The sequence below is a fragment of the Hemicordylus capensis genome, chromosome 2 (assembly GCF_027244095.1).
Source record: "Hemicordylus capensis ecotype Gifberg chromosome 2, rHemCap1.1.pri, whole genome shotgun sequence".
Taxonomy (NCBI): domain Eukaryota; kingdom Metazoa; phylum Chordata; class Lepidosauria; order Squamata; family Cordylidae; genus Hemicordylus; species Hemicordylus capensis.
The window spans coordinates 251481436-251494255 of record NC_069658.1 but is presented as its reverse complement, the minus strand read 5'-3'; the positions used below and the strand labels follow the sequence as shown (position 1 = coordinate 251494255).

General features: G+C 47.7%; 1 protein-coding gene across 9 annotated transcripts in view; it reads left to right on the top strand.

The window, feature by feature from the left end:
• Positions 1–413: 413 nt before the first annotated feature.
• The window catches only part of LOC128343101 (E3 ubiquitin-protein ligase TRIM39-like), a 42226-nt gene continuing 29819 nt past the window's right edge, over positions 414–12820 (top strand). For 3 of the 9 annotated variants that reach the window (XR_008315333.1, XR_008315332.1, XM_053291620.1), the window contains exons 1-7: positions 414–911; positions 3633–3728; positions 4082–4312; positions 6832–6854; positions 7150–7268; positions 8851–8883; positions 10841–10905. Coding sequence is in view for 4 of the 9 variants with exons in the window: in XM_053291620.1 (XP_053147595.1) it covers positions 495–911; positions 3633–3728; positions 4082–4312; positions 6832–6854; positions 7150–7268; positions 8851–8883; positions 10841–10905 (984 nt within the window). In the remaining 5 variants the exon portion in view is untranslated. The other 6 variants (XR_008315336.1, XR_008315335.1, XR_008315334.1 and 3 more) reach the window with 5 other exon arrangements.

Here is a 12820-nt window from a genome sequence, read left to right as displayed (position 1 = left end):
CGTCTGACTAATTTGAAGTAGGGCAGAGTCCCGACATCCATTTTTCATACCAGGGTTCTGCCCTGGAAATACTGTAAAATGAAGAAGTGCTTCTGGGCATGTACAGAGGGCATATTTTTCATTACCAAAATGTGCCCTAAATATAGCAGTTGAACAGGGCAGGCTGACAAAAGCGGCTAAGCCTCCTTTTGGTCTACAAGTTCCCCAGAGAGCTCCTTCTCCATGCATGTAGTTTGAATCCATGGCAGTTCTGAAGGCTGCCTCTTTCTGATCCTGGTGAGAGCAACAGCCCCTCCTTTTCTTTCCCAGCACTGAACCTTTCCTTTCTCCTAGCACGGTCCTAGGTGATGAGGCAGGGGCGTGGCTAGGGGAGAGGGGGCTGTGAACGCCCAATTCTGGGGGCTGCAAATTAGAGAGCTGATGGGGAGGAGTCGGCACTGGGAGCGGGACGGGAGGAAAAGGAAACTCTTCGTTTGCCTCGTGGTCTCGGAGCCATGGCCGCTCTCAATCCCTGCAAGAGGTTTTGGGACGAGAAAGCAACTTGCCCTCTTTGCCAGCGCTTCTTCACAGAGCCTGTAATGCAGGATTGCGGGCACAACTTCTGCTCCTTCTGCATTAACAAATTCTGGCGGGAGTCAAACCGATGCATCTGTCCTCTGTGCGAACAGATCATTCAGCCGTGGACCATGAGGGAGAACACGGAGCTGGTCAGTCTCGTTGTATTAGCCCAAGAGTTGAGTGCTCGGGCGAAGGAGGAAGCAGAAGCACGGGGAGTCTGCGAGATGCACCAGGAGCCCCTGGCGCTCTTCTGCAAGGACCACGAGGCCCTCGTCTGTGTGCTGTGTCACCGATCCATGGAGCACCAACCTCACCGTGTGGTTCCTGTGGAGGAGGCGGCCCCGGGGTACAAGGCAAGGACTCCCGCTTTAATGGGGGTGTTTTTGGGGAAGGGGCTGCTGCGGGTGGGGGGAGAGGACTGAACTGACCCCAGGCTCGGCTCCATTTCTGAAGAGGCAGGAGGGCCGAGAGCAGGGCTGGAAGAAAGTTGCTCTATTAAGGTTTTCCAGCCTTGAGCCACGTGGCCAGAAAAGGGTTTGTGGGATCTAATATGCTAGCTCTCCAGAACAGTACACCGGGCTTTTAGCGTGCATCTCTTCTGGAATGGAGGGTGCGAGTCCATATCAACTGGCTTTACCCCGAAGTTGCAGCAGGATATCAAATAGGGTTGGAGGGGGCGGGGCTTGTCCTTAAAAAAAAAAAAAAAGTTTGCAGGGCGGCCGCGAGAGCTCTCCCGCCAAATTACGGGAAAGGAATGCATGCCCTCGGGCGGGCGGCGCGCTGGCACCACTGCCGGAGCACTCACTGACGGAGGGAGGGAGAGTCCGCGAGAAGGCCGGCGAAAGACTCCCCTCCTCGACCCTGCCGTACTCCAAATTCGGCTTTTCCCCCAAAACGTCTGTGTTCGTTTTCTTTTCTTTTAATCTATGTCTTGGGTAAACTAGCGGAACACGATGTCAGCCAAGGGCGCTGCTTGGCAAGCTGTCTCACTGCTCTTCCACAATGCTAAATGAGTTTGACAGTTGCCTTCTTTATTGTCTGCTCTAGGAGCAGCCGGACGGGCAGAACGAGAGCTCCTCGTGGGGTTTTGGAGTCTGTCCCTGTCCCTCGCATAGAAGGAGTTGCAGCATTCTCTGGGAACCCTGACTGGTCGCTGGATGCAGCCACACAAGATTGCTGCCTTCATTACACCAGTATCATCTACCCCTGCCCCTTGCACCGCCTTCATTCATTCTGCTCCTGTTAACTGTAAAATTGATTTTTCTTGCCACAAGATGCTTCTTTTTCATTGCCGAGTTTAGGCGGAGTGGAACCCAGAACAGATGCGCGGGAGCTAGAGCAATTAGCTGATCTTTAGCTTGGGCCCTTTGACACCGAATTAGCCTCATTTCCGCTGAGGGAGTGGCTGGATCGGGCTGGGAGGGAAGCACCGGTGCAGTGCTGCTGTTCTGGAAATGCAAAGCAGCCCATAGGAAAAACAGGAACTTGCTATCTACTGAGTCAGACCTTTGGTCCACCTAACTCAGCGTTATCTGCTCTGATTGGCAGCGACTCTCCAGAGTTTCAGGAAGGGTTTCAGCTTTTGGCCTCGCCCCCCACTTATGACAGCATAATATAGGCAAAGTACTCTTGGTTTAGCTAAGTGCTACAAAAGTGTTGATGGATTCCTTTCTGGGAGGCATCTCTAGCCTCCTCCTTTGGGATGTGATTGGTTGGTTGGAGAAAATACCTAGAGCATGCTTTGGAAACACACACAGGAAAAAGATCTGCATTCTATCTTAGCCTGATCCAGAGTTAAAAAATCCACACTTTAGCCTCCCAGTAAATTCACTGTAAAGCCTGCTGTGTGTAAAAGTTCCTGAAGCAAGTTCCTGAAGTTTGAAGGGAGCAACCCCCAGACCAGTATTACTGCAACAATATTTGTATATCACTTTTCAACTGAAATGTTCTCTTGGAACTAAAGGCTCTGAAAGATAGGTATGGAATTAAGAATAACTTTTAATTTGCCTGTATTTATCCAAACTTTAAGCGAGAGTTTGTTTATTTAGCACATTTCTATAGTGCCCCATATCCAAGTTTCTGGATGGTTTACAATCTAAGACACCACCACAACCTAAGACACCACCACAATCTAAAACAATTAAAAAATCTAGATAAAAACACTAGAACTAAAGCTTTAAAACTACAAATCAAAAGCCTGAGACTTGTACATTTTTTTCTCTTTCTTTTTTCAATTTTTTGCTCTAAATTTCTACCCCACCTTTATATACTAAATAGTGAACTAACAGGGACTAAGGCAGAAAGAATACAAGTAATATGAAATCAGTACAGATGATTTATTTATTTATTTAACACATTTGTATACCACCCAAAATGCAAGTCTCTAGGCAGTTTACAACAAAACAATAAAAACAGATAAAAAGATTAAAACATTACAACAATTTAAAACATTAAAACTATTAAAAACACAATTAAAACGATTTCTAATTAAAAGTCTGGGTGAACAAATGCATAAGAGCCAGCGTGGTGTAGTGGTTAGAGTGCTGGACTAGGACCGGGGAGTCCCGAGTTCAAATCCCCATTCAGCCACGATACTAGCTGGGTGACTCTGGACCATTCACTTCTCTCTCAGCCTAACCTACTTCACAGGGTTGTTGTGAGGAGAAACTCAAGTATGTAGTACACCACTCTGGGCTCCTTGGAGGAAGAGCGGGATATAAATGTAATAATAATAATAATAAGATGCAAAAATGTGTTTTTATGCTTAAAAGTTGTAAGAGATGGGGAGGCTCTTATTTTGACAGGAAATGTGGAACACAGCCTTGGGGCAGCAATGGAGAAGGCCCGTCCCTGAGTGGCAACTGCAGAGGAACCTCTACAGATGATCTCAATGGGCAGTGTGGTTCATAGCGAAGAAGGCGTTCTCTTAAACGATGTTCTCTTAAAATATAAGAATCATAACAGCATAATAAAGGAGTCCAAAAGCACAACACAGCAGGGAAAACCTAGAGAGATTGGTATTTGAGGGGATTTATTTTAAAGGAACTAAACAAAAACTGTGGTTTTCTCTTCAGGATCAGATCTGCACTTCTCTGGAGAGGATGAGGAAGAGGAGAGAAGAAATTACCACATTTAAAGCAAACACGGAGAAGGAACACAAAGGTCTCCTTGTGAGTATCATGAACTGAAGAAATACTTGAATCTTTGAGTGGAAAAACTGAATATAAAACACAGAAAGTGTCAAAACTGATGAGGTAGCTCTTCTCTTCAGAATGTGTATTATTATGATCACCTGTAAAATGTTCATAAAAGGCTGTTTTAAGGGTGGCTTCTTCTTTTTATAAAACCCTTTCCCTGATTAATGTTTATATCATTAATCTTTTGGGAAGCCCACAGGCAAGAGATGAAGGCATGCCCAATCTCCTGCTGTTGCTCCCCTGCAATTGGTATTTAGAGGCATCTTGCCTCTGAGGCTGGAGGTGTCCTAGAGCCATCAGACTAATAGCCATTCTGCTCTTTACAGAAGCAAACAGCAGCCCAGAAGCAGAAGATGGAGGCTGAATTCCGACAGCTACACCAGCTTCTGGTAGAAGAAGAGAAAAATCAGATGGTTAAGATAGAAGAGGTGGAGAAGGAGATTGCAAGAAAAATGGACGAAGTGATGACTAGCGTGACGAGGATGCTCTCCCTTCTTGAAAAACCCATCCAGGAGATGGAGAAAAAATGTCAGCAGTCAGCAAGTGAACTTATGCAGGTAAGACCATGTCAGAGAGGGGTCAAAGGGTGCTGCTTCAATTGGGTGGATGGGTCCAAAGAACCCAGCTCCATCCTGCCTCCCAGGGCCAACTCACCTTGCTCACCTCCCGCCACCTCTCCGCCCCTGCTGATCATGCCGTAGCTGTGCTGCCCCTCCCCAGCACAGTGTGTGGAGCTCCTGCCACCCACTGCTGCTTCCCAGGACCAGCTGCTGACCCGGCTGGAGCAGGGCTGGACTAATGCAGCACAATTAGGAACTGGTGGAACTGACCAGTTCTGTCTGGGATCACTGTTGGGGCGAGGCGGGGTGGAGATGAGACAGTGTGTTGCTTCCAACTTCCTCCTATTCCAGCCTGAGTCATCCTGCCCTATGATATGAAGAGTGGGGGTGTTGCATGGGGTCCCGCCTGTGGGGAGCAGCCGTCAGTGCTCCTGACATGACTCCCACCAGAGCCAGAGGAGGATGGGGGCGTTCACTGGACTGAATCCTTGACTGCAAGAGATTCACAGTCGGCTGCCACCATCCACTTCATTTTAATGTGGGGCAAACCATTCTTTCCACCTAAGATTCCTGCGAGAGGCCAAAGTGGCCAACCCCTCCCTAGAAGGGCTGAGCAATCCTAGGCCTCCAAAGGCATGTGATTAAGGCAGACCCAGAATGAAGAGTAGCACACTTCAGCAACAAGGATTTATTACTAGATTTAAAAGAAAAAGGTATGCAATAGGAACAATTTGTCTTTTCATAAAATAGATTGTGTGTGTGTGAGAGAGAGAGTTTTCATTAAACCTGGCAACTCTGATTCCAAGCAATACAGCAAAGAGAAATCATAAGTTCCTCCATGTGTCTAACTGAACTGGTTCTAACTTGTTACTCACTGGCTGTGAGCTTTCCATTTGCCCAGCAGCGCTCAGCCTGCTGCTTCCTCGGGACCTTCCTGGGACAGACTTAAGAAAGAGAAGCAAGCTTTCTCTTCTTCAGTGGGTGGCTGTGTGGGTAGTTTACACCCAGCCCTTGTGATTGGTCTGGGTGTGAACTATTTTGAATTTCCCTGGCTTTTTTCCTTATTAGGAAAGGCCTAGCCTGCCAGTAGTTATTGTAAGTGAGGCCTAGTCCTCCCCCGAAGCCCTACAGTCACAACAGCACCCTTCCTCTTTCATGCAAGTTCTGTGGTTGCTGCCAATGGCTTTTCTTGATGGAGCGACTGCTAAACAATTTTCATAGGGGAGGGGAGTCCAAAGCTGCCCCGGCTGCCCCCACTCCCTGGGACCCATAAGAAGATGGGAGAGAAGCTGCTGGCCTGCTCAGCACAGCTTTCTCTCGCCTTGCTCCCTGATGGAGATGGAGGCTATTTCCAGCTAGGGATTCATCTTAGCTGCCCAGAGACGTAAGTTTGGGCAGGGTATACATCTGATAAATAAATAAAAAAACAAATCTCCAAGGAGGAGCCAGACTGAAGCAGGCAGAGCACACGGAGCAGGGTGGGGGCGAGGACAGTGGGGGTGGGGGATTGATGCCCCCACCCCACCCTGTCCACTCCACTGCTCTTCACAGCGTCTCGCCTCCTTCGCAATTGTGCAACCATTTTCTCTTCTCTGGGGCAACAGCGCAGGCATGCCTGCAGCATTGCTAGGGTGGGCAGGCACCGTGGGAGCAAAGAGGGGGCCAAGAGGGGCGCGTAGGGATGACAGGGTGCTCCGGAGTTTGTGCCCAGGCCGACTTCAAACTCGTTACGCCCCTGACAGGGAAGGCTCCTCCTCTGTTGGGGAAGGCTGGGTCCAAACATTTCGGTGTTTCCTCATCACTACAAGAAGTGAAGGGGCCTAGTCTTGGTTGCCAAGAGCCAGGTGTGTCTTGCACAGGAGCATCCAAGTGAAGTGAGAGGATTGATTCACCTTTCTGTGAACTGTTCCAGGCTGGAGTTGCTTCCACTCCTGGTCTCCCGAGGAGGGAGGAGAAGGAGAGTGAGCGAGCCTGGTCCTGCTGCTGCCATCCCCACTTGCTGGGATGGAGCGAGCCTGAGCTGCTGAGGGAGTGAAGATGAAGCGCTCCAGCAGCATTAGCAGTAATTCTGAGGAGTGCGATTGTAGGTGCAGAAGGAACGGTAGCGATTACGACATATTTTTGCTTGCTGCGGAGAGTTGGGGAATGGCTGGGATTGGCTCGGGGCGGCAAATTCCTTGCTTGCCTATGGGAAGCAAAAGGGTTAATCCACCCCTGAGCTGGAGGCTCCCAGTTTGGGAACCTCTGCTTTAGGAGATAGTAGCTGACATAACAGCGTGAAGGTTCCTATGTCAGCTGGGAGCCTTCAATGAAAGACTCCAGCCGGAGAGGCCGAGTGCCTTATTCCCTCTATGGCCATGCCCAGTTTGCTTGAATCTCTGAAGTGTTTGTGGACGGGGGCGGGGCAGCAGGTTTAAGAGCACATTTTTTACGTGGAAGTCAAAACATGTCAGGCAGTTATTTCATTATTTACACTTGGCAAGCACTGAGTTCCCTCTTCTTTCTTTCTCTCCTAGAGTGTTAGCAACACCTTGCAGAGGTAAGCAGATGAATTTTGCAGAATTTCTGTGGCGAACGTGGTATCATATTTCTCACACAGAACCATAGTTCTAACTAAGAAGATTGCAAAGCAATACCTCAAGTGGTGTGCTTCCGCCGGCTGTTTGGTATTTTTAAACATTAGATTTTAAAAATTGGATGTTGGAGATACATTCCATATTCTGGATAGAAAATCGTGCACCAAAAGTGCACTTGCAGGTTCAGGCTTAGCACCTGACCTAAAGTAGATGACTTAATTCCAGCGGTTGATGGATTAACCTTTTGTTTCTTTTCAGGGGTCAGAAGGTCATATCTATTGTTCATAGGTTTTTTTGTGTCACACCTTTTCCTTGTGCTCTGAAGGGGAGAATCCGGGACTTGTGTGATATAAATCCCTTCCTGAAGCAAATCAGAGGTAAAGTAGAATGGCTGTGAGGATTTTTAAAATATTTAATATATATTTAATAATTATATTTTTATTCCACCCTTTGTCATCAAACCCTAGGGCAGCTAACAAAGTAATAAATACTACTAATAATAATTCAATAAAACAGCTTCATTGTAAAACAAACAACTACATCCTGAAAAGAGATTTGGTCCAGGAGCCCAGGGACTATGGAGTGGGGCGGGACCATCCTGGCTACCAGGGTCAGGGGGTGCTGCCAAGGCACCCCCTCAACCTTTGCCCCGGATGCCCCTTTGCCCCCTCCTGCACACAACCGGCAAATTTAGCAAGGCACGAGTTTCTCCTCCCCAGCTAGTGTTTCACTGAAACGATGGCTGTACAGGGAGAAGAAACCCAGTCAGCCAGCATTTCAATGAAATCTTGACTGGGGAGGGAAGACTGAACAGACAATGCTGAGAGTAGGCCCCATCAGCTCTGGCAGAGCTTCCCTTTCCCAGTTAGTGGTTCATTAAACCATTGATTCAGAACTCCTTTCTCTGCCTCCTCAAGAAGGCATGAAGGGCAATTGTAAAGCCTAGGGTGTGGGGGAGCCACTAAACGATTCTGTCCCCATGCTGGGGCCAAGCTCTCTACCCCCTGATAGGGGCCACTCATTGGCCAAAAGCCTGGATGAACATAGGAAACTGCCATCTACTGAGTCAGACCATTGGTCTATCTAGCTCAGTATTGTCTTCACAGACTGGCAGCGGCTTCTCCAAGGTTGCAGGCAGGAATCTCTCTCAGCCCTATCTTGGAGAAGCCAGGGAGGGAACTTGAAACCTTCTGCTCTTCCCAGAGCGGCTTCATCCCCTTAGGGGAATATCTTGCAGTGCTCACACATCAAGTCTCCCATTCAGATGCAACCAGGGCAGACCCTGCTTAGCTATGGGGACAAGTCATGCTTGCTACCACAAGACCAGCTCTCCTCTTCTAAATGATCAAAATGGCAGTCTTCAGTTTCCCCTGAATCCCTGGAAGAGAGGGAGCCATGCAGATCTCAGCTGCGAATAAGACCAACAGCCTGGGGACAGTCACCAAAAGGCCCTGTCCTGCGTGTTGGGTAAATGACTCTCAGCCGTTTTCAGCACATGGAGCAGAACTAGGTCTGCTGACCTAGTCAGGTGGTGAGGTTGAGCTGGGAGCAGGCAGTCCCTGAGTTATCCACAGCCCAAGCTGTTTAGCGCTTTAAAGGTAATCGCCAGCACTTTGAATTGTATTTTTGCCCTTTTGCCTGTTTTTTTCCTTTTGCCCCACTGCTTCAAGATTCTAACCCCCAAATTCCTATTGCCTTAATGCCCTGATATCCAATTTCACTACCACCACCACCCTGAATGGAACCCCAGCGAATAACAGGGTTCTCCTGTAATCAAAGAGAATCTTTAGAAAAGACAAAACAGCACAAGGTAAATGCTCCTAATTTTTCACTATAAGAAAAATATAGATACTCTGATAACAACTGATTGTTGTTGCTGAAATTCTTGATTATAACAACTGTTATTGCTGCAATTTAAGTACAGTGGTGTGATACTCTGTGTTCTCTTTCCTTCCCCAGACAATCTGGTATCTGAATTTCAGCCACAGAAAGGTAAATTGTGGGGCCAGATGACAGGCAAAATATTCAGGAAGGATGGGGAATTGTCAGAATGTTTTCTGCTTTTTCTCATAGGAATTCACCAGGTTTGCCTTGGGGTCCTTGGTGCCATCAATGTGTGAATTAGGAGTAGAGGGAAATAAGAATAAGGGAAGGTCTCCATGCCTATGTATATATATTTTTTCCCCCTTTCATTTTAAATATATATTGATTTATTCTTACATTTTATGCCCTTCCCTTCTGTATCTTTACTCCCAGTTCAGCTCATAAACCATATAAGCAGGGAACTTAAGATCTTGGCCTCTGGATGAGATACAAGGTCTGCCTGGTCCAACTATGGCTAGTCAGAGACTTCTGGGAGGCTAAGAAGCAGAGGCTGAAAGCAACACCATCCTCATTTGTTACTCTCCAGCAAATAGCCAGGCTGCCCTGGTTCGCTCCAGTGAATGCGCAGCCTGCATTCCAGTGAATGCGCAGCCTGGGGTGGGAGAGACTAGGCAGAATGCGGCAGCCAGGGCAGGGAGAGGAGAGTGAGTATGCACTGCCCCTGCCACTTGTTGAGCGTGCCCTCCACCTTTGGCTCATCTGGTGCCACCTCCAGCATCCTTGGTGCACCTCCTGCTGGCCAGGCTCTTCCTGCTTTGGTTTAGGTAACAGGAAAAACTTGGACAAGAGCGCAACTTTGGAATTCCATGCACTAGCCTTATAGCAGGTGCACGACTTGATTTGTTGTATAAGCAAAGTGTTAGTCTGGATGTTGGCCATTGAAATCCAGAACAGTAGTTGTATTACAAAGCGATTAGCAGGGACACGTCTCTTGTATGAAAGGCAGAGTCTTTGCAATGTGAAGGAGACTTCAGTAGGCCTGTAAATACCTTGCTTCCGAGGTGCAGCCTCCAGTTGCTTGCAAAACTTGATAATGGGTCTGCACCAGTGCTATTCCCAGTCCGGACCTTGTGGGGGGATAACTAAGCTCTCTGCTCACCCAAATTGGGGCACCTGGATTCTCCCTTGAATTCAAGAATGGCCAGTTTGCATGGGAAGTATAAAACCTATAATCTTGTGCATTCCTCTCTCCCTCTGCTAAATTCATTAAGAATAATAGAATTGTAGAGTTGGAAGGAACCCTGGAGGTCTTCTCGTCCAACCCCCTGGTCTGAGCAGGAAGGAAGATGGCTCACCAAGAAGCCACACACAAAAATACTTTCATGGGCATCTTTGCCTTCTTGATCTGTCTTGAATGGCAGGAGAAGCAGGATATCATTATTTCCAGTTTAAAAAATGAACCCCTGGGTCATGATTCTACGAGGAGGGAATATTCTGTCTTCTTAACTTGCCTGCTTCCAGCGTTTCCTGGGTTTTAGCTATAGTCTCTGTTGAAATGTAGGAGTAGTCTGGAATAAGGAAAAGAACATTCCACATGTGGATGCCATAGGCCCAACTTCCCTGGGCTCTGCATTGCTGGACACCTGCCGAGCTCATTTCCCAGTAAGGGGCCCATTGCCATTCTCTGGGGACTCCTTGCCCTGCTGCTCTGTTGCTGCATGTTCCTCTTCCCTTCTCTATCCGAATGAGCAGTGCGTGGAGAAGGCGCAGAAAGCTCCACTTGCCTTTTCCATTCCCTCGGAGAGATGATGCAGAAGAGGCCAGTGAGGGGGTGGCAGCAACAGCAGTGGCAAGGAGGGGGACATCTTGCCCCTGACCCTTCCCAAGCTGAATCTGGCCCTGGAAATGCAGCACATGGAAGTCCCACTTGGTTTTGCTAGGCAAGTAATTCCTGTAATGTGGTTAGAGGCTCACTGTATATTGATTATGGGGATTTTGAAAATGATTATTATCCCACTTCATCAAAGCATATAAGAGCAGGTAAATATATGTATGAATGTGAAGTCAGTCTCCCAGCTGACTCTGTTTCTTTTCTCTTTCCTCCTCTGCTCTAAATATCCAACAGCCAATGTCACTCGGGATCCGGATACAGCTCATCCCCGACTCATCCTGGCTGAGGATCGTAAAAGTGTGAGATGGGGAGAGAAATGGCAAGATCTGCCAGACAATCCTGAGAGATTCAGGAACCAACTTTGTGTGTTGGGATGTGAGGGATTCACAACAGGGAGCCATTACTGGGAAGTCAGTGTGGGAAGGAAGGTTCTTTTGGCTGTGGGTGTTGTCAGGAAGTCAGTGGAGAGAGTGAAATGCTTTAATTACGGTCCTGGTGGTGGAATCTGGGGTGTGAAGAAGACGGAGGATGAGTACTGGGCACTAACTGCCCCTTTGGTTCCTCTGCGCCTGAGTTGGGAGCCTAAGAGGATCCGAGTGACACTACACTGTGATGGGAGGAAGGTGGCCTTTTCTGATGCTGACTCAGGAGCCCCAATCTACACCTTCTCAGAAGCCTCGTTCTCAGGAGAGACCCTTTTCCCTTTCTTTTGGGTGGATGGGAAATCAGTCGTGAAACTCTCCCCCTGAGGCAGCTGAAGAGTGGAGACAGATGTATATTAAGCTACAGCAATTGTAACACTCATCCAGCTTTTGCCGAAGATAAGAGTGGTGGGGCAAACCTTTCTCCCATTTGAGGAGAAGTGGGATTTGTACAGCTGTGATTGGTTCATCCCTGTGTCAGTCAAGAAGCCACTATATTCTGCATCCCACCCCTTCAGAGCTATTTTCAAAGTAAAGGGGGGAATGGCGGGGGGAGGGGAATAAAGCACAGAGCAGCCTTCTTATTTGGTAACCGTTTCCAGCTGCTTGGAGGGGGGAAAGCAGATAATCTGCCTCCCCTTCCATGTTTCATTCAGCATTCACTGCAGAGCCAGGTGCAGGTAGCTGAGGTTGCTCTACAGGGAAATCTCGCACACCCATTCCTCCTCTGTGTACATCTGTCTCCAGTCTTGTGTAAGGCAATGAAATCTACTACAGGCCCTACTGGGGTTAAGCTCCAGACCAAGTTGAATGAAAAACACACATGAAGTAGTTATTTTTCAAGAACCCCTTTTGCATCCCTGCAGTGACACCACTGACTTCCAACAACAGTCACCAAAATTAACCCAGAGTCTGCCTTTTACCTTCCTTTCTCATGGCCTATCTCTTAAAGAGCCGGTATCACAATTACAGTCAGAAATACTTTCATATCTGTTCTTAACAAAGAAAATAATTGTGTCCTGGCCACCAGGAGCCCAGCCTTGAAGGCCCTGAAGCCTGACTTCAGTTTTCCTTTTTGTTTCTTACCCCAAGACCTCCACTAGCTGTGGAGTTGGAGACAATAAAATTCATACTTGCTATTCTGGGACGCTGGTATGGCATTCTAGGCGCAATCTCTCTGTACATAAAAGCCAATTTGTTTGTTCTTGAAAACCCCATCAGCATTTCATGTGCCACGCAGAGTTCTGCACAACTTTCTTGAGCCTTGGGAGTGTGTGAGACTCCCCAGAATTCAAGCATCATAAAATTTTAGTGTTCAAAGGAAACTTGATGAACTTCTACTCCAGACTGCTGCTCAGGGCAGGAACGCTTACTGTATCACTGAAAGATGGCTGTCCAACCCCTTGTTTGAAAACCTCCAGCAAATGAGAGCCCAGCCTCTTCACAATGCAGAGTGTTCTGCTGTTGAATATTGTTTTGTCGAGTCGGTATTGACTCCTAGTGACCACAGAGCCATGTGGTTTTCATGGTAGAATACATGAGTGGTTTACCATTGCCTTTCTCCCATGCAGTATGAGATGTTGCCTTTGCTGTTGTCACTGAAGTAAGCATCTGCCTCCAGCACCTTCCTATATCACTAGCGCCCGATATAGGTGATTACATATTTAGGTTTACTAAGCACAGTATAGGAAGCACATCGGCGGAGATTCGAACTAACAGCTTGTGCTCATAAAATCAGGAAATTCTTCCTAATGTCCAGCCTAAACCTGCTTCCTTGTAAGTTCAGATCATT